This window comes from Panthera uncia, chromosome D1, assembly GCF_023721935.1.
Source record: "Panthera uncia isolate 11264 chromosome D1, Puncia_PCG_1.0, whole genome shotgun sequence".
In the NCBI taxonomy this organism is placed as follows: Eukaryota; Metazoa; Chordata; class Mammalia; order Carnivora; family Felidae; genus Panthera; species Panthera uncia.
The window spans coordinates 4,080,971-4,102,246 of record NC_064808.1 but is presented as its reverse complement, the minus strand read 5'-3'; the positions used below and the strand labels follow the sequence as shown (position 1 = coordinate 4,102,246).

Sequence of the window (21,276 nt, the reverse complement as noted above, 5' to 3'; positions counted from 1 at the left end):
TTAACCCCTGGACATCTTCCATTTTATAGATGGGAAACTGAGGTACGGAGGCATGGGGGTATGGCCAGAAACATGGTATACAGCAGAAGGCAAAGGGGTGCCCGGGAGCAAGACTGTGGCTCGGGACCCATTGTTCAGATGGGAGGGCTGAGGCTGTGCGGGTCCGGCCTGGGTCAGGGGCTGGGGTGGGGGTGAGGGCCAGCGCGGCAGGGCAGGCACGGAGAACGTGAGCTTCTCCGCCTGAATGGAGGCAATGCCCTTTTCATAGTAGGTGGCCTTGTTGATGAACATGGGGTACACGGCAGGCCCCCCCCTCACAGAGCACATTCTCACCACCGGACATCTGGAGGATGGCTATACCGGGCTGTAGGGTCTGGAAGCCTCAGTCCTGGGAAGAGAGCCTCCGGCCAAGGTTGCTGGGGCCGACCTCTGCCCTGGCTCCTGTGGGGGCAACCCCAGCAGGCAGTGCCCAAGAGATGCCCTTCACCGATGGCTTCATCCAGTCACTGCTTCATTTTCTCAACCAATGTGACAGGGTGTCTGCCGAGATGCCCCTGGCCCTGTGTTTAGAATGGAGACACAAGTTGCCTTAGAAAGACAGTTGTCATTGTGGAAGTGTAGCCTCGTGGTTAAGGGCACAGATAGTAGAGCCTGGGTTCAAATCCTTGCTAGCTGGGTGACCTTGAGCAAGTCACTTAACCTTTCTGTTCTTCAGCTTCCTCCTCTGTAAAATAGGAATTATAGTGTCTTCTCCTATCCTCCTGAGGTTTAAGTTAAACGGCTAATAGTGCTTAACAGCGTCTGACACAGAGTAAACATAATATAATGGCCTATCAAATAAAATTTTAAATTGTGGGAGAAATCATTCGAAATCACTGTCGTGGCTCTGCATCTGTAAGGACGATGGATGGGCTCCCAGCCCTAAACACCGAAAAGATGTTGCCCCTCCACTACGGTGTTGTTATAAGTAAGAGAACACCTCAAAATCAAACACGAAGCTTTAATAAGAGCAAAAAACCCCAACCAATGGCTGATTTTTCCTACAATTGTTACTTTGGTTCTTTAAAAAAAATGTTTCAATGTTTATTTTTGAGCAAGAGAGAGAGAGCATGACCAGAGGAGGGGCAGGGAGAGAGGGAGACGCAGAATCTGAAGCAGGCTCCAGGCTCGGAGCTGTCAGCACAGAGCCGGACGCGGGGCTCGAACTCACAAACCGTGAGATCATGACCTGAACTGAAGTCAGACATTCAACTGACTGGGCCACCCAGGTGCCCTGTTACTCTGGTTCTTTAAACAATTTTTGAAATGTCAAATTCTTTCCGATATTTCTTTCTTTTTTGTGCCCAGCCTCTGCTGCGCCCCCGGTGCATACCAGTTCTGTCTGCTGGGTCACTCCGATGCTGTCCCGCCGGGACTCACCACTGAAGGAGGGGGCTGTGGCTGCTTACTGGGCTGGGGGACAGATCTTTGCCGTGGCAGGGGGAGGGCTGGTGCCAACAGAGCATGTGGCCCCCTCTGAAGCCCGTCCCGCCCCCCGAAGGCCAGTTGGGACACTTGGAGAACGGTTACTAAGGAGGCTAGGGCTGGGCACCCAGCGTGGGGAGGACTGTGGCCTGGACACTGCAGGACTCGAAGGCCACGGAGGGCGTGCACCTAGTGTGACAGCGACCCAACGTGGCAGCGGGCAGAGCGGTAGCCGGTGGGCGGCGCGATCTTCCCAATCTCCTCCCCGCCAGGCCAGGCGCAGAAGCGGGGAGGCCAGACTCCTGTGACATTCAGGAAGGGAAGGCCTGCAGCAGGAATGCCGGATTCCCTGCTAACGTGCGGAGGGACGCTCGGGGAAGTACTTGGAAAATAAAGACAGGCTCCATGTTTGCACCTGCAAGCAGGTGGATTGGGTGGTGCCCGCTCCGTATCACCTCCCTCTGCCTTCTGTGGCCAGGCTGTGAGGAGCCCCTCCTGGCCTCTGCAGGCGCCGGGCAGATCACTGTGGCCCCGAATGCCAGGCCTGTCCGTGGGGTTCCAGGGAGGCTGTAGGGGCAGGGCATTGGTGGGGGGAGGGGGCAGCCTCGTGTTCTGATCCTGATTCTGAGGTCCTGATGACCCTGTGGGAGGCACCCGTGGTCCCTGCCCCTGGGCCTCAGTTGCCTCTGCCACCAAAGCTGTGACCCAGGGATCTCCCCACAGCAACACACACGCACCTGCAGCTGAGGATGCCCGGTCCCCAGCCTCCGTGCGTGGCCGGTCCACGCTGCCCGTTCCATGTGCTTAAAGCAGGAGAGACTGTGCCTGGGCCAAAGGCTGGGTGTGTGAGCCTGTCCCTTCCTCCGGGCCCAGAACACAGTGGGCCGTGGGGGCCACCCAAGGCTGGTCCCCAGCCCACCCGTGAGCCTGGCTCCAGGGTCCCCGGGTCGGGCCCTCGCCTCTCTGGGTCTCAGTTTCCCAGCAAGTCCTTGCAGATCTCACCCTGGGTGAAGAGCTCGATGAAGTCCAGGACTTTGGCCACCAGGGTCCTCATCCTGCTCGCAGCACACCCTGAGGCTGGGGGCCCAGCTCCAGGACTGGGGACCAGGAGGAGAGGGGTCGGGGGGTGCCCCAGAGAGGAGTGCTCTAACCCCAGGTCCTTGACCCTGCCTATCACGCGGCCCCGCCCTTCCAAGCCCCGCCCCCTCACCCATTTCTCCTGAGGTGGCAGCCTACCCATTCCGTTCTTGGCCAAGGGGTCCAGGCTATAACTCCCCCACCCCGGCAGCTGGTACAGGGCTGGGCAGGGCACCTTGGGGCTCTGCAGTGGGGGTGGAGGGACAGGAGGGGTGGGTCAGACACCCAAGAAGGGGAAACTGAGGCGTGGGGAGAGCATGGAGGGAGCACGGGGCACCACCTACCCCAGCCCAGCCTCCCTCCACCCTCTGGCAGGAAGGGGGGAAGGAAGGGACCAGAGGGCCTGGAGGACTTGCAGGTGGCAGGCCCTGACTGGAGCCCAAGGAGAGGGCCAGGGGAGGCACTGGCACCATCCCAGCTGTCCCCTTCCCCACTGCCCCCGAGGGGCCAGGGCCACCTGGTGGTGGCACAGGTGCATGGCAAAGACCTTTTGTGGGCAGCTTCTGCGATGAGGCAGGTGCCCGTGTTGGCCGTGCTGCTGTGCAGGTCAAGGACAAAGCCGAAGGCCCGGCCTGAGGCCTGGGGCCCCGGCAGCTGGTTCAGTTCTCGGGCCCTTGTCACCTTGCATGGGTCATCCAGGTTGGCCCTGGCACTGCAGGAGCAGGAATGGGGTGTCAGCCCCCTAAGAGTCTCAGTCAGCGATCAGAGGTTTAATGGGATGACAGCCTCATGCTGTAGGGAGGGATGAAGCCCCCGAGACCCTGCAGGAGAGACAGAGCAGCTCAAGGCCTCTTCTCTGTGCCACTGTGGCCATCCCTGCCCTGCTTAGGACTCCCACCGGCTGCCCACTGGCCCCATAAAATCCAAACCCTCAGCCCAGCCCCACCTGCCTGCCACCTGCTTCATCAGCTTTCACTGTAGCCGCACCTCCAGGCCTTTGCACCTGCCGGACCCTTTCCCGGAATCTCCTCTCCTCTCTTTTCCTAGTTAACCTCTACTCACCCTTTGGGGCTTGGCTGAGATATAACCTCCTCCAGGAAGCCCTCCATGGCTGCCCTTGGCCATGTTAGATGCTTCATGTTCCCCCTCCCCTACATTTAGCCTCTGGGGTTGTGGTTGCTGCGGTTTTCCTCTGTGTCCCCCAGTGGGCTAAGGACAACACCTCAGTCTTATTCCCCATTTTTTCACCTGAGCTGACCAAAGCCCGGTTCAGAGATGGGGCCCAGCGAACATCTACTGGAGGAGGAAGAGCTGTTGGGATGCTGGACAGGTAAACGCAGCCTATGGGGCTGGTCGGAGGCAAACCGTGGGTCTGGGGAACTCAGAGGAAGCCCTGATCAGCTTGAAGTCTACCGCGACCGTCTGAGGCGGGGACTCAGTGCCAGGCCGAGGGGCTGGGCCAGCCTGGAGGACACTCGTGTGAGGAAGTCGCTGGTGAAGGTGCGGTTGGGGTCCCGGCCCATGCAGCGACGGCCGGCAGCTGTGGCCACCGGCTTGGCCAGCCCAGGCGTGGCGAAGCTGGGTCTCTGCAGCTCCCCCGGGGCCCGCAGCCAGTGCTGGGCCAGGTAGACACCAGACGTGTCATGGCACTGGGTGCCCCCAGTCACTGCCGCGTGGCGCAAGGGCCCTCGGGGCACAGACAGCAAGCACGTCCACATGTGGGGTGGAGAACCTGGTGGCGGACCTGCTTAGGTGACCTTGGCACGGACACGGGGCCCAGTGGTCAGAGCTGGGGTGGCAGAGTGGTGAGCTCCCTGAGGCCCGAGGGATCCCAGCTGGGCAAGGAGGTTGTCTGTCAAAAGTTGTGGGATGCAGCTCAGCCCCGCCCCGTTTGTGCCTCTGGGGGTGCAGCTCAGGGCTTCTCCCGTCCGGTGCCTATGTTGGGAAGAGGGGCCCGTTCCCGTGGGAGAGATGGACCCCAAGGCAGGCTCCCTTTAGCAAGAGGACTACGCTCCCATTTTGTAGGTGGGGGAACCAGGGCACAGCATGGGAGGTGTCACCTGATTAGTTGGGGGTGTCTGGGTTCCAGGTAGCTCTTGCCGGCCCCTCAGGGCTGGTGCAGAGGCCTCAGGGAGGGGGTGATTACGTGCAGAGGTGGTCTGGGTTTCTGGGCCCTCCGGGGCTGGGTGTGCACCTGCTGAGCCAGCGGATGTTTATGGGCCCAGAGATCCCCGGGGCAGTGTTTGTGCCGAGCCTGCGGAGAACTGGCCCAGGTCCCCCCAGGGGTCAGGGCTGCTGTTTCCCCACCTGGCTCCACCCCACACTCCTACTTGCTGCGGCCACATAGAGCCCAGGTCCCGTGGCCAGGCTCCTGTCCGTGCCCTCTGTCCCTCCTCTGGGAGTGGGGCCAGCCCTCCCTCCCAGGACCAGGAAGGGAAGCTGCACGCACACTTGGAAAATTACTTGCGAGGAATCTCTAAGGCCTGAGATGAAGACAACCTCCCCCCCGCCCAAGAGGTCTGTGCTTTGGCAGATGCCCAGATGAGGAACACCCCGCCCCCTGCCTTTACCCCCTCAGCCACATGCTTCTGTGCTTGTAACCCCAGAGGGCCAGCGTCTCTCCCAGGTCACCTTTACCCTAAAGGGCTATGATCTGTGCGGTCCCACTTTTCCAGCTTTTTGATGCTTTAAACAAAGTTTCGGAATGTTTTGTCCAGTATTTTCGGTCATTTTCAGGGACAGGCGTGACGCAAAGGAATCAGTTTGCTCTGTTTTTGGAAATGACCCTCAGACCCATTTTACGGATGTGGAAACCGAGGCTCAGACAAAATGCCAAGGGAACACAGGGCATTAGGGGCAGAGCTGGAGTCGGAACCCGGGGGGGTGGTCCGGTCTGAGCCCACCCTTCCTTGCTGCTCTCAAGGGTCAAGGGGGCTAGGATGAGGGGGAAGTTCCCCACACCCGGCCCTGGCGGCCTCCAGGTCGAGCTGTCAGGGAAGAGCTAAGGACAGTCCGGAGGTCACCAAGGAGGGAGGCAGAACCAGGCAGTGAGTCACCTACACTGGGCGAGGCTCCAGGGCCCTGAGTTTGGGCCTCCCACACCCCGGTTTGGAAGGTGGAGGAGGGACAGTAAAGTATCCCCCGGGCTGAGAAGGCCCTTTCAGACCGGGAAGCGAAGGAGGCCACTCCATAAGGTTTACGCAGCTCTGCTCAGGGCGACCCACTGACGGCGGGTAGAGCTGACGATGACCTAACTTGGTGGTTATTCTCCGTGAAATCGGGAACTTTCGTCTGCAGATCTTACACAGAGAGGTGACCAGTGCCATCAAAGGGCTTGCGTGCACCTGACAGCTAACCTTTTCTGTTTTTTTCATGTTTATTTATTTTGAGAGAGAGAGAGAGAGAGAGAGAGAGCAGAAGCAGGGGAGGGGCAGAGAGAGAGGGAGAGAATCCCAAGCAGGCTCTGCACCTCCGGGCCCCAGCCTGCGAACCGCGAGGTCACGACCTGAGCTGAAATCAAGAGCCCGACACCCACTGAGCCACCAGGCGCCCCGACAGCTAGCCTTTAATTAGATCTTGTGGCTCAGTCGCCTGTGCGTCAGGAGGGGGAAGACTGTGTTATCTCTGACAGGTTCCCGGGAGGCCGGGGCAAGTCTCCTGGGGATCCGGGCCTGGGTGGGTATTTCTCAGGTACGCATACTGATCTCCAAGGGGCCCCGAACGCGCGACCCCATGAGGGGTCATCGAGCGAACGTGAGCGAGACGGAGGGCCACATCTGGATCGGTGTCGTGTGCACTCCTACACCTGGGCCACACCCAAGCCTCAGGGCAGCAGGACAAGGAGAGGCTTCTGGCACAAACCTCGAGGTTGTGACAGAGCCCCGGGAAGCTCTGGGAGGGCACAGCTTCTGCGCCTCGGACACGCATGGTCCCTTTTAACCCCGACAGCGATTCTAAGACAGAAGTGGGAGCCCCGTTCTGCAAGATAAGGGAGCGGAGGCCCAGACAAGCTGAGGGACCCGGTACCGGTGTGGCAGCGGAGTGACGGGGACCCCGGCTACTGCAAGAGGGCAAGACAGGCAGTGCCTGAGGGGAGGCAGGGGTGGGTTAGAGGTAGAGGGAGGGCGTCCCCGGATGAGAGAAGAGCTGAGCCAAGGCCTGGAGGAGTTCAAGGCTCTCTGAAGCGTGCCTTTCCCGCTCCCGGAGGCTGCTCCAAAGATGTAGCCCTGTGCGGTATATGTGACTGTACCCGGTTAAGACCTCTTTCTGTGTAAACTGAAGATCTGGCGGGCAGTGAGGGGACCCACTCGTCTTGCTGCTGCCCAAGCCGGGCCTCGTATGTAAGTTCCTTTGGCTTATTAACACTGCCACCTACCAACCTAGAATGACCTGCCTCTTCCTCGATCAGTCCCCGCCCTCCGCAGATGGGGGCCGGTTTTAGGTAACACCTGGGAAGCTCCCGAGAGGGGTTCAGACCAACCCCTGGTGAGCCAGCCAGGAGAGCAAAGAAATGGACCTTGGGAAGGAGGCATCTTCGGGGTGGGGGGGCGGGCGGATATCCCAACTTGGCCATCAGCCTCCGCGCGAGGAGCGGCGGCCTGTGTCAGATGACTGCGGACTGCCGTGTGAACACAGGGGACGCCCGAGGACGCCAGCCGTCGTCCGTGCTCCTCGGCAGAACTGCACGTGGTCCCCTGCGGAAGAGGAGGGAAGCCACGGGGGCCCCGGTGGGCCGACCTCTGCCACGAGCAGTTCCGCAGGTCCCGAGGCTGCAGCTCCAGTTAGAAAGTTAGAATGGCCTGGGCGCCTGGGTGGCTCAGTCGGTTAAGCGTCAGACTCTTGACTTCGGCTCAGGTCATGATCGCCGGGGCGTGGGATCGAGCCCCGCGGGGGGCTCTGCGCTAAGCGTGGAGCCTGCTTCGGATTCTCGCTCTCTTTCTCTCTTGCTCCCTGCCCCTCCCCTGCTCATACTGTCTTACACTCAAATAAGTAAACTAAAGCTCACACTCAAAATAAGTAAACTAAAGAAAAAAAAAAGGGGAAGCAAGTTAGAATTGCCGAGGTTAGAGAAAGATGCGTGGTGTCCATTGCTCTGTTGGCCTCAGGCTGGCAGACGAGCTGGGAGGGAGACCAGGGTGATGAATTAGAGGCCTCGGCCTGCCGTCTGCAACCCAGGGAGGGTGCAAGCTGGTTAAGGTTAAGACCCCGGCACTGTGACACAGCCGGACTGGGACACTAAGAGGCAGAATCTCTGAGACACTGATGAAGTCGGAGAGGGTGATGTTGCAGCAAATGATGAGGAAACAGACAAAATGCGCCCTGCTTTCTGACCCCTAACTTACGGAAAATTTTTATTTTTTATTTTTATTTTTTAATTTATTTTATTTTATTTTTCAAACATTTATTTATTTTTGAGACAGAGAGAGACAAAGTATGAACAGGGGAGGGTCAGAGAGAGAGGGAGACACAGAATCTGAAACAGGCTCCAGGCTCTGAGCTGTCAGCACAGAGCCCGACGCGGGGCTCGAACTCACAGACCGCGAGATCGTGACCTGAGCTGAAGTCGGCCGCTTTACCGACTAAGCCACCCAGGTGCCCCTTTACGGAAAATTTTTAAATAGCAGTTACCCCAAAAGTCCTAAGAGACAACTTGCATTCTTTCTTTGTCCCTGGAGGTTGTTAAGTCTGGCTGTAAATGTAAACATCCCGGGAGATAACCCAAACGTTGCCCACAGAGACTGAAGGCAAAAAGGAGGCAAGAGGCTTTTAAAATACAGACTGGCGGGGGCGCCTGGGTGGCTCAGTCAGTTGAGTGACCGGCTCAGGTCATGATTTCATGGCTCGTGGGTTAGAGCCCACGTCAGGCTCTGAGCTGACAGCTTGGGACTCTCCGCCCCTCTCCCTCTGGCTAGATCTCTCTCTCTCTCTCTCTTTCTCCCTCTCAGAATAAATAAATAAACTTAAAAAAATAAAAACAAATAAAATACGGACTGCCGGAGAGGCTCCCTTGCCCTGTGTGCTATAACAAACTGTCATCAGATCTCTAACCCTGACCATTGTCAAGTCTATTGTCATTTACAGACAGTTACTGTTTTACCCTAGTGGTTTGGCAAAAATGCATGCCTACAAATGTGCCTCATCGCCAGGAGATTCGAAGAAAAGACCGACAATACGGGTTTCTGACAGCTAAGATCGATTTGCCTTCGTGTGGGACAGACGGAGATGAAAGTGTCAAGGGCTCCCCCAAAGCTACCTGTGCAGCCCCGCCCTCCCTCTGTCGTGGGGTGGTAGCTGAGGACCTGTCCCCGTTCTCCTTCCCCACATCAGTGACCCGGACCCAAGGCATTGCTGATACGTTAACAAGCAAAGGTCTGCCTCCGCTGCAGGGACTTTCCTGACGCACCTGCAAAGGAAAAGACGGATTTATCTACAGAAAACCCAAAGCCCAGGCGCCGTTGGGAGGTTTGGGGGATTGGTAAGACTCGTGCTGTCCCCAAAGCCGTGATTGATAAGGTGCAACCCTTAAGAAGGTGAGAGAAGTGTGAGCCTTTGTAGGGATTTGGGGGTTTGGGATGACTTCTAATACTCACCTGGCATAGTCCGGGTACGGCCTCTCGCTCGGCGGCCAGTGCAGCAACCAGCGGGCCGAGCTCTAAGTCATCTGGCCAGTGATTGCGAGCCGTGGCCTTTAACCCTTGGCAACGACAGCTGGGCTGTTTTAAAGGGATTAACCTGGCAGCTCTGAGCAGGGGAAGCTGAGGGGTGGAAGCTCGTGCCCACGCCTCTGTGGGGGCAGCGGATGTGGAAAGACCTTCGGATTCACCTGCAAGAGCCTGAGACACTCCTCCCTCCCTGGTTTTCATCTCCGTTCACATGGCACAACCCCGGGCAGTTGGGAAGCTGATGCCCTCGCTGGAGCCCGAGCCCGAGATACTGACTAGATCGGGTGCGTAGAGAGCGGGGCCACCCCAGTGCTCCAGCAGGATGGCATCTTGCCAAGGAGGCCGGACTGCCCTCCAAGTACAGTGACTCGGTCAGTGACGTAATTGCACGTCCTGTGTGTTCTAAACAATACCCAAGACAATTGCGAAAGAAGCTGGGGCCACCCATCGGAGCTCCCGGCCGAGGAGGGACCAGCAACTTGATTGTATCAGTCCCTTCCTCTGGGCGAGGCTTCTAAATATGTGTGGACACGGCATATGGCCTAAGCCAAGCTGTCCCCCGTCACCGTGCAGACCAGGCTGCCATCATCAGGGGACTAGAGAATCTGAACACCATGGATAGATGCCCTCATTGACTAGATGGTCACCGGGGGCCACATTTCAGAGATCGTGGTGTGCAAGACGGCCATCCTCCTCCTTTTCCCTCAACCGGAGGCCACACCCCCAGTCTGCCCATGGCTCTGAGGGGTGAGGAGCCCCATGAAGAGTGGGGGGGGGGTTGGAAGTGAACTCCCAGGATGAGGATTTGGGGAAGAGTAAGAGGCAGGTCACGATGCACTAGATATATTCTGTTTACTGATGCCTCCCCTCCAAATTTCTCCAGAAACCCGCCATCATTCAGCTCTGCCCTGCTTTCCTGTATAAACTCGGTTCGGCCCCCTGCTGTCTCTAGACCTCAGTTTCCCCATATGTCGGATGGAGTGGCTAGGTTTAGACTCTGCCGACCACGATCTCCTCCTGGGAGTCTGCGGCCGGATGATAGACATGTCCGGAATGTGCACACCCCCTCCTGTGCCTAGAGCAGACACGACTAATCACCCCTTGTACTCTTTCCTGTTGATTCCACCTACCCACGGCATCAGAGTCTTTGCCAGTGACACCCTTTAGGGTGACTTCGGCAACTAGCCAGGTCCGGGCTCAAGATCAGATTATGTCAGCTCCCCAGACCAGGTGTGAGTGGCGCTGTTAGAAATCGCTCTGTATTTGGGGGGCCTAATTATAGATCTGATACAAGGGAGTCCTTTCCAACCACAAGAATTCCATCACCAGGCATAGCCAAGCTGAATCAGGAGACGACAGGCAAGGACTTTGGCCCTGAAAACAGCCGGACCAAAGGCCCAGAGGTCCTGCCCAGCCAGGGGTCTGTTGAGACAAAGGCCCAGGAAGACGATCTTTGCACTCCTGGACAGGATCCCCTCCTTCCAAGCCCCACACTGAACACCTAGGCAGCGGCAGGACAGAGGGATCGTGGGGGTAGGGCACTGGAGGGGCACAGGGTGTTCACAGAAGGGTGCAGCTTTGGGATCCCAAGGCCCAGCTGACCAGCTGCTCTTTGCTGTTAGTGTAGGGAGGGTAGCGGATTTCATTGAGCTTCTCCAGGCCGGGGTGGGAGAGCAGACAGGCGCGGTGGTGGGAGAAGGTGTCGAAGGAGAACTTGCCGTGATATCTTCCCATCCCGCTGTTCCCTGCGTGGGCGTGGAGGGGAGGGGCTGAGGCCGGCAGCCCACCCAGCCTCAGCAGCAGTCTCCTGCCCAAGTGGGAGCCCAGAGCTGGCAAGGAGCTCAGGGAAAGCTGAGCCACTCAAAAAACCATTGTGCGGATAGGGAAACTGAGGCCTTGAGAGACCCGGGGCCAGGAGCAAGAGAGTGAAGGCGAAACTGGGCCTTCCGGGGATCGGAGTACCAACCCGGGCTTCCCTGGGAGTGGGGGCTGGAGGGTAGAGGAGGGCAGGGCTCACCGACTCCCCCCAGCGGCAGGGACGTCAGAGTCAGGTAGGTGAAGCCCTCATTGCCTCCGAAACTCCCGCTGCTGGTCCGATCCAGTATCTGGTTCACTACCTGGGGGGAGGAGGGGGGCGGCCGGTGGTGGGCTTGTGATCCGGGAAGAGGGCTCGGGCCCTCAACCGTTCCACTGGGAGCAGAGGAGCCCCCTTTATTCCCGTCCTCTGTTGAGACATCTCCCCTCTGAGCCTCTGAGCCCCTTCCACATGGAGGGAGCCCGTGACCGTGAGGGGCGACAGGAAGGGTAGGAAGCACCAGCCATGCACTGGCAGGCATGTCCCTCTGCCTGTCAGGTCCCCCGGAGCTCTGCCCCGTTCCCCCTTCAGGGCCTCTGCTTGCCCACACAGAGCCTTCGTGCACTTTAGGAAGAAGGGGCTCTCTGAGCAGGCCAGATAGAAAAAGACACCCCATCGTCTAGCTGGAGGCTAACCCGGCCAGGGCAGACGGCTGGCCAGCCACGCATCTGGCAGGTTTTTGGCCCTGCCCAAGCCCTCCCTGCCAGGAGCCTTGTGCAGGGAACCGTTGGCCAAGTGGTGCTGCCCTAACCCTCCCAGGGTGGGCTGTGATGGGGGGAGGTCACCAGTCTGCACCTTTTTTAAACCCCTTTCTTGTCCCAGCCCCACCCGAGCCCCCACCTGTTTGTTGTTGGAGAAGGCGTACAGGGCCAAGGGCTTCTCCCGACGGTTGATGAAGTCGATGGCCTCGTCCAGGCTCCTCACGTTCACGATGGGCAGGATGGGTCCGAAGATCTCCTCCTGCATCACGGGTTCCGTCTCCTCCACGTCCACCAGCACCGTGGGGGCTGCGGGCACAGGGGGCGGCTCAGCCCTGGGGAGGGGGGCCTCGGGCAGAGCTCAGGGACCTTCTGGGGAAGACAGTGTCCCCACGGCCCCCAGGAAGGACCGTGAGGGGTTCTCCAGCCTGGCCGGGGCTGAGGCGGAGCGCCCGCGTCTCCCAGTGGTCTTCCCAGAGCCGGGGTCCAGGCTGGGCGCGGCCAGTGCAGCCGTGGGAGCCTCAGGGCCCAGACTCGTGGCCCAGACTCGCAGCCCAGGTGGGAGCCTCGGGGCCCAGACTCGCGGCCCAGACTGGCGGCCCAGGTGGGAGCCTCGCGGCCCAGACTCGCGGCCCAGACTCGTGGCCCAGGCAGGGCCTGCATCGTGGACGGGCCTTCCCACGGGGGTCGTGGCAGGACGGCAGGCTCACCGATGTAGTGCTCGCTCTCGTCGCTCTGGCCGCCAATGGCCACGCGGCCACAGCCCAGCAGGCCTCGGAGCCGCTGGAAGTGCTTGTCGCTGACGATGCGGCCCAGGCTCGGGGAGCTCCGGGGGTCCTCGCCGTAGAAGCGGGTGATGGCGCTCTGCAGGGCGGGCAGCAGCCGCTCCTGCGTGTCAGGGCTGCACAGGACGTAGTCGGGGGCCACGCAGGTCTGGCCGGTGTTGAAGTAGCGGAACCAGGTCACGCGGTTGGCCACGGTCTGGGGGTCACAGTCGTCGTCCACGTAGCAGGGGTTCTTGCCCCCCAGCTCCAGCGTGACGGGCGTCAGGTGCTTGGCGGCGGCAGACATGACGATCCTGCCCACCCGAGGGCTCCCTGGTGGTGGAAAGAAACCAGAGTGGCCCTCAGTCACCTCGGCCAGGCGGGACGGCCTCAGCCTGGGGATCGGGACCCCTCGAGGAGAGCCCACTCCCCGGAGAGCTGCACCAGGACCCTGCTCACGTCCTCCGCCAGACCAGCCCGAACAACGCAGGGTCTCCGTGGAGTCTGTGCAGGGCTCTGCACGGGGCAGCCAGCCAGGCCCCTGCTCCCTCTCCCGAGCTGCCCGGTCAGCAATCCAGGCGCCCCTTGCCCTGCTTCTGGTCCCAGGCTCACCCTGCCAGTGCCTCTTGCTTCCACGCCGCCCTGCACCCCTCCCCACCTCCCCAGGCTCCTCCAGCACTGACTCTGACTGCTCTGGCCCGAGACCAGACTCCAGCTCCAGGGGCCGGCGCCCGGGTCTCCCTCTCTGACCAACATGGCCGTCCTACCCCCCTCACCACCCACCCTTCCCTCCGCTCCTGACTCTCGGCCGAAGTGGCCACCTGCTTGTCCCCTCCTCTCTCCTCTGGCTTGATCTGCAGGGCCTCACAGTCCCCTCCCCCCACCCCCCCCCCCACCCCCCCCATTCCTCCTTCAGGTCCTCCTGTCTTTCAAAACCATCTCCTTGTCTGGGAGGCCTTCCTGTGAGGTCCTCCCTGTCTGTTGAACCCCGACGAGCTTCCTGTCACGGGCCCTTCCAAGAGATGCTGTTCCTCTCTCTGTCCCCTGTGCCCTCGTTATGACGTGACAGAGTCTGGACAGGGCACGCTCTCTCAGAATGCAGTGAGCAAGTGAACAACACATTCCCCAGGCCATGTGCTGTGACAAAGGCTCCCATGAGTTCATGTGTCCTGGAGACAGACCTGTGACCATCGTCAGATAAGGAAAGGCCCGGAGAAGCCGGGAGGTTGTGGCAGAGTATGTCCAGGTCAGTCTGCCGGCCCCTGCACAAGCTGCCCAGGTTCCTGGCCACAGTCACGGGGGGCCCAAGGCCCAAAACCCGCCGAGCCGCGGCTGGGATGCTAGAAGGTGGACCGCCTCCTCCCGGCTGTCTTCTCCCCCTCACTAGGAATCTGTAGGACCAGCTGAGGACCCTGCCCCCTGCTTCTATAGTCACCCTCCCTGACCACCAAGGCAGGGGGCCTCTGGGCCCTGTCCTGGGCTTGTGGCAGGGTCTGGGGGCGGGGGGAGGGCAAAAAGGCAGAGACAGCGCTCTCCCTGCTCTGATGTGGACAAAGGGTGCAAGGCAGGAGGCCAGTGAGCAAGATTCCCTCTCTTCCAGAACCTTGGCCAGGTGAGACTGCCACCTACCTGCCTCCTCGGCTTTCACTCAGAGAAACTCCCTCCTGGCCGCTTGAAGCCAGGTGGTGCCTGGGCCTCGTAGACACATGCCAGGGAGATGACAAGTGACCTCTGAGAACAATTCAGAGGGCCTGGAAGGAAAATCCAGCCTTCCCCGATCCTGGCCCCAGGGGGTGACCCAGGCTGGGGGCCTCATTTCTTTGTCACCTTGGCCTCCAATCCCTCACCTGTCCGGCCCTCCACAAGGCCTCTGGGTTGGTGGGGTCACACGTACAAGGTCCTGAGGCCAGTGGGTGGTACAGAAGGTCGTGGGGGCACAATGAGAGCTCAGCAGGGACAGATGCTGTCCTCTGTGACATTGTGACCAGTGAAGGGGCCCGCGCCAGGGGATAGGACCCAGCCCTCCGACGGTCCCGGGGGGTCAGCCTCACCCGTGAAGAAGATGTAGTCGAACTTGTGCTCCAGCAACTGCCCCATCTCCTGGGGCCCGCCCAGCACCACGGCAAAGCAGCTCTGTAGGACGGGATGGCAGAGGGATCCCTCTGGGACCCCAGCCCGGAGAACCCAGAGGCTGGCCTGCCTGCGTGGGGCTGCCCCCCTTTGCCTGGCCTGACCCCCCAGTTGCCAGGGCTCTAGGTGGACCTGGTGGGACCAAGGTGGGAGCAGGGAGCTGCCCGGGGACACTGGGCACCTGCCAGTCGCAGCCCCACAGGCGCGTGGTTAAGAGCCCGGCTGGGGTTTGGGGGAGCGGAGGCCGGGGCGTGGCAAGCAGGGGTGACCAGATGACAGATGGGAGTCCCCAGGGGACAGGCCCCTCAGAGCACAGCTGTGATCCCCACCCCTCTGCTTCACCCAGAGGGAAAGAGGCTGAGGGGTGGTGACCCGGCCATGGCCACACAACCCAGGGGAGGCAGGATTGAGGGTGGAACTCGGGTCCTGCCCGAGGGGGCCTGCCTGGCCCTGCTCAGCCCAAGGGTAGCTGCTCGGTCCCCTCCCTGCCCGGCTCACCTGGTCCAGGTATCGGGGCAGCACCTCAGCCAGGACCTTCTCGGTGCTCCTGCTGAACTCCGATGGCTTCAGCACCACGCAGTTCCCTGCAGGCCAGGGCAGGGCAGGGGGAGCGCTGGGAGAGGGGTGGCCCCTCCCGTCCCGCCTCACTCTCCTTTCAGTTGAAGAACCTGGCTCAGAGAGGTGACCGACGGGCCCAAGGCCCCACAGCCCGGGCATGGTGGGCCAGGTGGGAAGCAGGTTTTCTTAGCCAATTATTGCCGGCTCCCTGCTCACTGGCTCTGTGGGCCACCATGAGGCCCGAGGGCGGGGACGGCGGCAGCGGGAAGGTGGAAACTGCTCTCACCTGCGGCAAGGGCGCCCACCAGGGGCACGAGGGTCAGGTTCACTGGGTAGTTCCAGGGGGCGATGACAAGCACCAGGCCGAAGGGCTCCTTCCGGATGAAGGCCGAGTCCAGCTGCGTGGCCTGGGCCCCCGCCAGCATGGTGGTGAGTGACAAGGCGTAGAGACCCCCCAGCGCTCTGTGCCACCCTCCACCTGGCTGCCTGCCCGCCCTGACCCCCAGGCTGGCTCACCAGATTCTTGGGCACTTTCTCATCCTTCATCCAGGCCCTCAGATTCCTGAGGGCCAAGTTGATCTCACTCTGGGTGATGCTGATCTCAGACACTTCCGACTCGAAGGCTGACTGCGGGGGAGAGGCCAGGGGACCAGCGTTGGCAGGTGGCCAGAGCCCTGTGGCGGGCACAGCCTCCTCCAAGCAAGCCCTCCTATTTGCTCGTTCATTCATCCACTCAGTGGTCGGTGAATGCTTACAGTGCTCAGGGGCCCCTCCTGTGCCAGGAGCGCAGCCGTGACCGAATGCACGGACAGCCTGATGACTCGGACAGAGCCGATGTTGTAGAGGAACAGCCAACATGTTAGGGAGAACAGGGGAAGGTGAAACACGGTAAGAGGGAGAGACTGCTGGAGCATAGGTGTGTGTGTGGGGGGGCGCTGTGCACGAGCGTGCGTGTGCGAGTGCATAAGTGTGTGTGCTTGTGTGCGCGTGTATGTGTGTTTACTTTGCTTTATACCAGATAGTCAGCGCTGGCCTCGGAGATGCGGGGACATTTGAGCAGCGAAGATAGGGAGGAAGGGAGCCCAAGGATACCTGGAGGCAGAATCTTCCAGGCAAAGGGCACAGCATGTGCAAAGGCCCTGAGGCGGGTGTAGGCTGGCTATGTTCCTGCTAAACAAAGAGCAGAGTGGGTGAGGTGATGGGCCCAGGCAACGGGGGCGAGGACTGTCGAGCAGAGCAGGGACAAGATCTAATTCAACTGTCAGTGTGGCCGCGCTGTGGCCTGCCGTGTGGCTATCAGTCTGCAGGGGAACACCGGGGACAGATGTCCCTGGGTAATTGTGGATAGTTCCCACAGCCCAGGGGACAGGGCAGGAGTGAGAGAGAGGCAAAAATCAATAGGGGGATTATTATCCTGATTTCTGCCTGTGGGCATGTCTGTTCCACTCCTGCCGCGGAGAAGAGACCCAGCCGAGGGCTACAGGAGCTGGAGGCCCAGGCCTGGGATACAGAGTCAGGCTGTCCTGATGCCCGAGACTCGGCTGTTACGGTGCAAGCTCTCCCCCGCTGGAATCGAGAGGGGAGAGCCTGAGGTGTGCCAGGACAGTCCAGAGAGTGAACTGAAGCCTGTCCAGGGTCACTCAACGAGCCAGGGGCAAGGCCAGGGCCAGAGCTGAGCCTTGAGGAAGAGGGAGCCGGGACCTTGGGGAAAAGAACCACATACACCAGCACTTCTAGGAGCTGAGCCTGGTTCAGGCATGCCTTCCGCTAAGCCTGTGTCCAAAGCTCACGTTCCTGCCCAGCAAGGTTGCCCTTGACCTGAGTGAGGTTTGGACCAGTTTATGAGCAGTCTGGACCCAGCTGAACTTTGGAAGAGGAGGCTGTTTTCATCCAGGGCTGTGTGCCCTGAGGCAAGACCGTGCCCTCTCTGAGGCTCCTGTGGGGATGACTGGGGGTGACTGTCCCTACCTGGAAGGACTGTTGGGGGTGAAATGAGAGAATTGGTTCAGGGAAGGCAGGGCAGATGCTGTCTGCCAGAAGGGTCAGGGACAGGATTGATTTTCTGTGCTCCTGGAGCCTTGAGGAGTTGGAATGAGAGGCAGTAGGTAAAATCTGAGCCCAAGGGAGAAAAGGGACCAGATAGACAGGTCAGGTCTCACAGAGGCAGCCAGGCCAGGCCAGCAGGTGGGCGGTGGCTGAGGCTCACTGGGGATGGGAGATGTGAGCCCTTCCATCCTGGACCAGGCCCAGGGAGTGGGACACTTCCCACAGAAGGCAAAGCTGGGCCCCTCAGGCAAGGGCACACCAGGAGGGGTGTGGTCTGGCACGCTGGTTTCACTGAGAGACGGATGATTCCAGAAATGGCCGACAAGGAAGCCTGGGCCTCACCTGGCTACAGTCACAGAGCATCCTGGTTAATGGCAGGTTGGGGACACTGAGAAAGGGAACAGACATCGCCAGGCCACACCCTCAACATGAGTCCTTGTGGCCACACTTTGCTGTCCCCAAAGGACAGGGGTGCCCTGATCCATGACCCCGGGTGCTGTGAGGCACTATTCTCCATGTCTCTGCTCAAATGCCATCGTCTTGGGGGAACTGTCCCTGATCTCCTGACCTCCACATATAAGACAGCGCCCTGATCCTGGTCCTCTCCCGCCCCCTTCGCCCCGGGAGGGTCTCTCCATCCAACAGGCTATACAATTATTTATTTATTGTTCTGTGCCTCCCTCTAGCAGGCCAGCTCCCTGGGCACAGGGACTTTGTTTTTTACCCTGTTGTACCCCCAGAGCCTAGAACGGTGTACCTGGCACGTAGTAGGTCCTCAGTAAATAGTTGTGGAGTGGGTGAAGAAATGAGCGGATGGCCCTGCAGAAGAGGCCCTCCAGGCACAGGGAAGGGGGTGGGGCTTGATGGGCTTTTAGTTTCCCTTCCTGGGGGCCTAGAGGATGCCACTGTCCCCTCCCATTTATCCTGGCCTCCCCAGGCCTGCCCCCCCCAGCCCCGCCCCCCTTCCCATCCTTGCCCCCCCGTCCCTGCTCCCCCAGCCCTGCCCCCCTTCCCATCCTTGCCCCCCAGCCCCGCCCCCGCTTCCCATCCTTGCCCCCCGTCCCTGCTCCCCCGGCCCTGCCCCCCCTTCCCATCCTTGCCCCCCCATCCCTGCTCCCCCAGTCCTGCCCCCTCACCCCTGCCCCGCCCCCCCTCACCTTGTGCAGGTCCTGCGCCAGCGCCTCCTGCAGAAGCTGCTTGTGTTCCTGCAGGAAGCGGCCCAGGCCCCTGAGCTGCGCCGCCCGGAACTCGGCCGGCCGCGTCCGCCCTGCGCTGAAGGCCTCCCGCAGCCGCCTCAGCGTGTCCGCGAAGGGGTCCATCCTGCAGGGAGGGGGCGGCGTGGGCCGGGGCTCCCCCACCCTCACGGCCAGTCCCCCCGCCCCCGGCCCTGGCCGCAGCCACCAGGGCTCAGGACACTCCCGCAGGGACACACGTGTAGCCCCAGAGGGCCCGGGCTGCCCCCGCGCGCCTCCAATGTGTGTGCCCCACCCACACTCGCGCCTGGGTCCCCTCCAGCCATGGCACCAGGCCGCAAGCAAAACTGAGAAGCAGGGATTCAACGGATGACACGGAGGGCCCCCTCTGGGCCTAAAGCAGGGACTCTGAGGGTTCTTAACAGAATGCTTGCAGTGGCTCACGGGGAAAGCAGGCCAGGCGTGCCATCCACAGGTGCCCGCAGCGGAAGGAGGGCCCCGTGTCTGCTCTGGGGAGGTGGTCCTGGAAGGAGGGCCTCAGCACAAGGAGCAGAGGAACATTCTGGTGGGCGAGCATGCTCGGAAAGGCAGAGGCGGAGGGCCAGGTTGGCAGAGCTGAGACAGCCTGGGGCCTCGAATCCTTCTGGGCCGTAGCCAGACCACCCAAGGGAACCCCCGCAGGGCTGAGGGTGGGGGGGTTGCGGGGGGCCAGGGAGCAGGGGCGCAGCAGAGGGGGTGCATTCCCTAGACCTAGAGCAAAAGGGGGTTCTGAGCACCCCAACCCAGAGGCTACCTGTGTGCCTCCATGTCTTTCTGTGTCTGTCTGTCCGTGTGCATATTTCTGTCTCTCTGTGTGCCTGTGTGTGTCTGTGTGTACGTCTGTGTGTTTGTCTGTCTGTCCGTGTGGTCTTGGGCTGTCCTCTGTCCTCAGCCGCATCTCGCAGGCCGGAGCCCAGGACCTCAGCGCGTCGGCCGTGGAGGAGATGGGGCTCAGCCTCTCCCCTGGGCACCTGCAGGCCGGCGGCCCCGTCCGTGCCTCCACCACTCCCAGGGCCTCAGGCCGGTCACTCCTTCTCTCCGAGCCTCAGTCTCCTCATCTGGGAAGTGGGAACAGCCCGCCTCTGTGGAGCACACAGCACAGGCCTGGCCGTGCAGCCCTCAGCGCACGTCGGCGGCCGTGGTTACTGTTCTCGGAAGCCATAACACAAGGAAAGCAGCTACTGCCCAGCTCTGTGGGTTGTCCCAGCGGGGGAATTCGGGGCGACGGGAACAGATGCTGCACATACTCCCAGGCGGTCTGCAGATGCCTCCCTCCCCCTGGCGGTGAGGCCGTCAGTCCCGGCACTGTCCACTCCCTTCCGTGGGGACAGGGGCTCCGGACCACAGGGTCCAGAGGATACAGTCCACAGTAATTGCTCAGTAAAGACTTGTTCTTGTCACGGGCCGGAAGGGGGCCCCGGTCATGCCCTCCCACAGCCAGGCCCGGTGGTGGGGGGACTGTGTCCCACCTAGACCGCTGCCCCAGACAGCAGAGCCCCATTTCCTTCTGAGCACTTCCCGGAGGAGCGAGGCCTGAGTGGACCACGGCACTGCCCACCCTCAGTCCCAGAGCTCTGCCTGGAATGCCAGCATCACCCTCCCTCACCCAGCTTTCCCTGCCTGGGGTTCAAACAGCTCCTGGTCCTATCAGCCCTGCTCTAACTTTGTCCATGGCTCCCTAGTACCTCTCTAGGGTCAAAAGCCTCAGCCCTGAATCGAGGCCCAGAGCGGAGGAGTCTGGGACGAGTTATGGCACCTGGGTGTCCTGATGTCCATCCCAAGATCCTGGCCCCAGCCCATCATACCTTTTCCAGGTGAGGCAGGCAGGGCAGGGGATCCCTGCCTTTCTCAGCCGTCATTGTCTGTGTCCCCATTGTGCACACCTGGGGTGCCTGGGGACACTCTCAGACTCAGCTTATGGGTGGCCAGATCCCCAGCCCCATCCCCACTGTTGCCCAGTAAGTGAGGAAACAAAGAGCTGGGTGGGGGGTGAGGTCAGCAGCAAGGCCAGGGGTGGGGCTGGAGCTGACCAGCTGGTTCCTGCTTCTCATCCAAGGTGCCTCCCTGCCGTGCCTTCCCTGCTGCAGGGGAGCAAGGCCTCAGGGGTTGCTGACAAGAAACTCCCGGCTGCTTGTCAGGGAGGCTTTGGCCGGCCCGGGCCATGTAGGTGACTGTCGGCCCTTCGGGACCTCACAGTCTAAACACAGAAGAACAGGGGCGCCTGGGTGGCCCCAGTCGGTGGCCCAGATCTTGATCTCATGGTTTGTGAGTTCGAATACCCGCATCGGGCTCTGTGCTGACAGCTCGGAGCCTGGAGCCTGCTTCGGGTTCTGGGTCTCCCCTTCTCTCTCTGCCCCTCCCTTGCTCGCGCTCTCCGTCTCTCTCTCTCTCTCTCTCTCTCTCTCTCTCAAAAATGAACATTAAAAAAAAATCAAACACAGAACGGTGACACTGAAAGCAATTCCCCAGCGTGCAAGGGTGTGCCACAGGCTCCAAGAGGCCGGCGACAGACCCCACCAGCGGGAGCCAGCTGCAGCGGGGAAGGGGCAGGGGCGGAGGCTCTCGGGGGGCACGCGTTCTGGGCCGAGGGACGTGCGTGTGCCCGGGGTTTGAGAAACAAGACACAGCTGGGCAGGGCCCTGCAATTTATCCCGCGGCCAGTGGGCACGTCACAGAACACAGGCTACATGGGGAACACAGCCGGTGCCCCAGAGCTGAGTGCTTGGTGTGCGACGTCTCTTTTGAGCCTCGCGGGTTTCGTTACTGCCCCGTTGGAAGGATGAGGAAACC

General features: G+C 60.9%; 2 protein-coding genes across 2 annotated transcripts; both read right to left on the bottom strand.

The window, feature by feature from the left end:
- ACY3 (aminoacylase 3) lies at positions 1 to 4,259 on the bottom strand. The gene is given in 10 exon segments (XM_049614796.1): positions 1 to 303; positions 305 to 388; positions 2,202 to 2,226; positions 2,228 to 2,267; positions 2,467 to 2,523; positions 2,526 to 2,561; positions 2,701 to 2,785; positions 3,059 to 3,091; positions 3,094 to 3,247; positions 4,015 to 4,259. Coding segments are annotated over 10 exon segments (1,062 nt in total).
- Positions 4,260 to 10,041: 5,782 nt separating this feature from the next.
- On the bottom strand, positions 10,042 to 20,420 carry ALDH3B2 (aldehyde dehydrogenase 3 family member B2). The gene is made up of 10 exons (XM_049642270.1): positions 20,292 to 20,420; positions 18,412 to 18,574; positions 15,725 to 15,835; positions 15,495 to 15,615; positions 15,149 to 15,234; positions 14,572 to 14,653; positions 12,467 to 12,853; positions 11,899 to 12,065; positions 11,221 to 11,320; positions 10,042 to 10,948 (listed from the first exon to the last, which is right to left on the bottom strand). The coding sequence occupies exons 2-10, from the start codon at positions 18,571 to 18,573 to the stop codon at positions 10,764 to 10,766; spliced, it is 1,401 nt and encodes a 466-aa protein (XP_049498227.1). The 5' UTR covers position 18,574; positions 20,292 to 20,420; the 3' UTR covers positions 10,042 to 10,763.
- Between the last annotated feature and the right edge of the window lie 856 nt (positions 20,421 to 21,276).

Bases quoted from the DNA above. Each gene is read 5' to 3' on its own strand.
- ALDH3B2 (XM_049642270.1), bottom strand. From the start codon at position 18,573: ATGGACCCCTTCGCGGACACGCTGAGGCGGCTGCGGGAGGCCTTCAGC. The intron at 15,616-15,724 runs GTGAGCCAGCCT...GCGGGGGCCCAG, and splicing joins AGAAAGTGCCCAAGAATCTG to GCCACGCAGCTGGACTCGGC. The intron at 10,949-11,220 runs GTGAGCCCTGCC...ACGCCCACGCAG, and splicing joins CCTGCCGCTGGGGGGAGTCG to GGAACAGCGGGATGGGAAGA.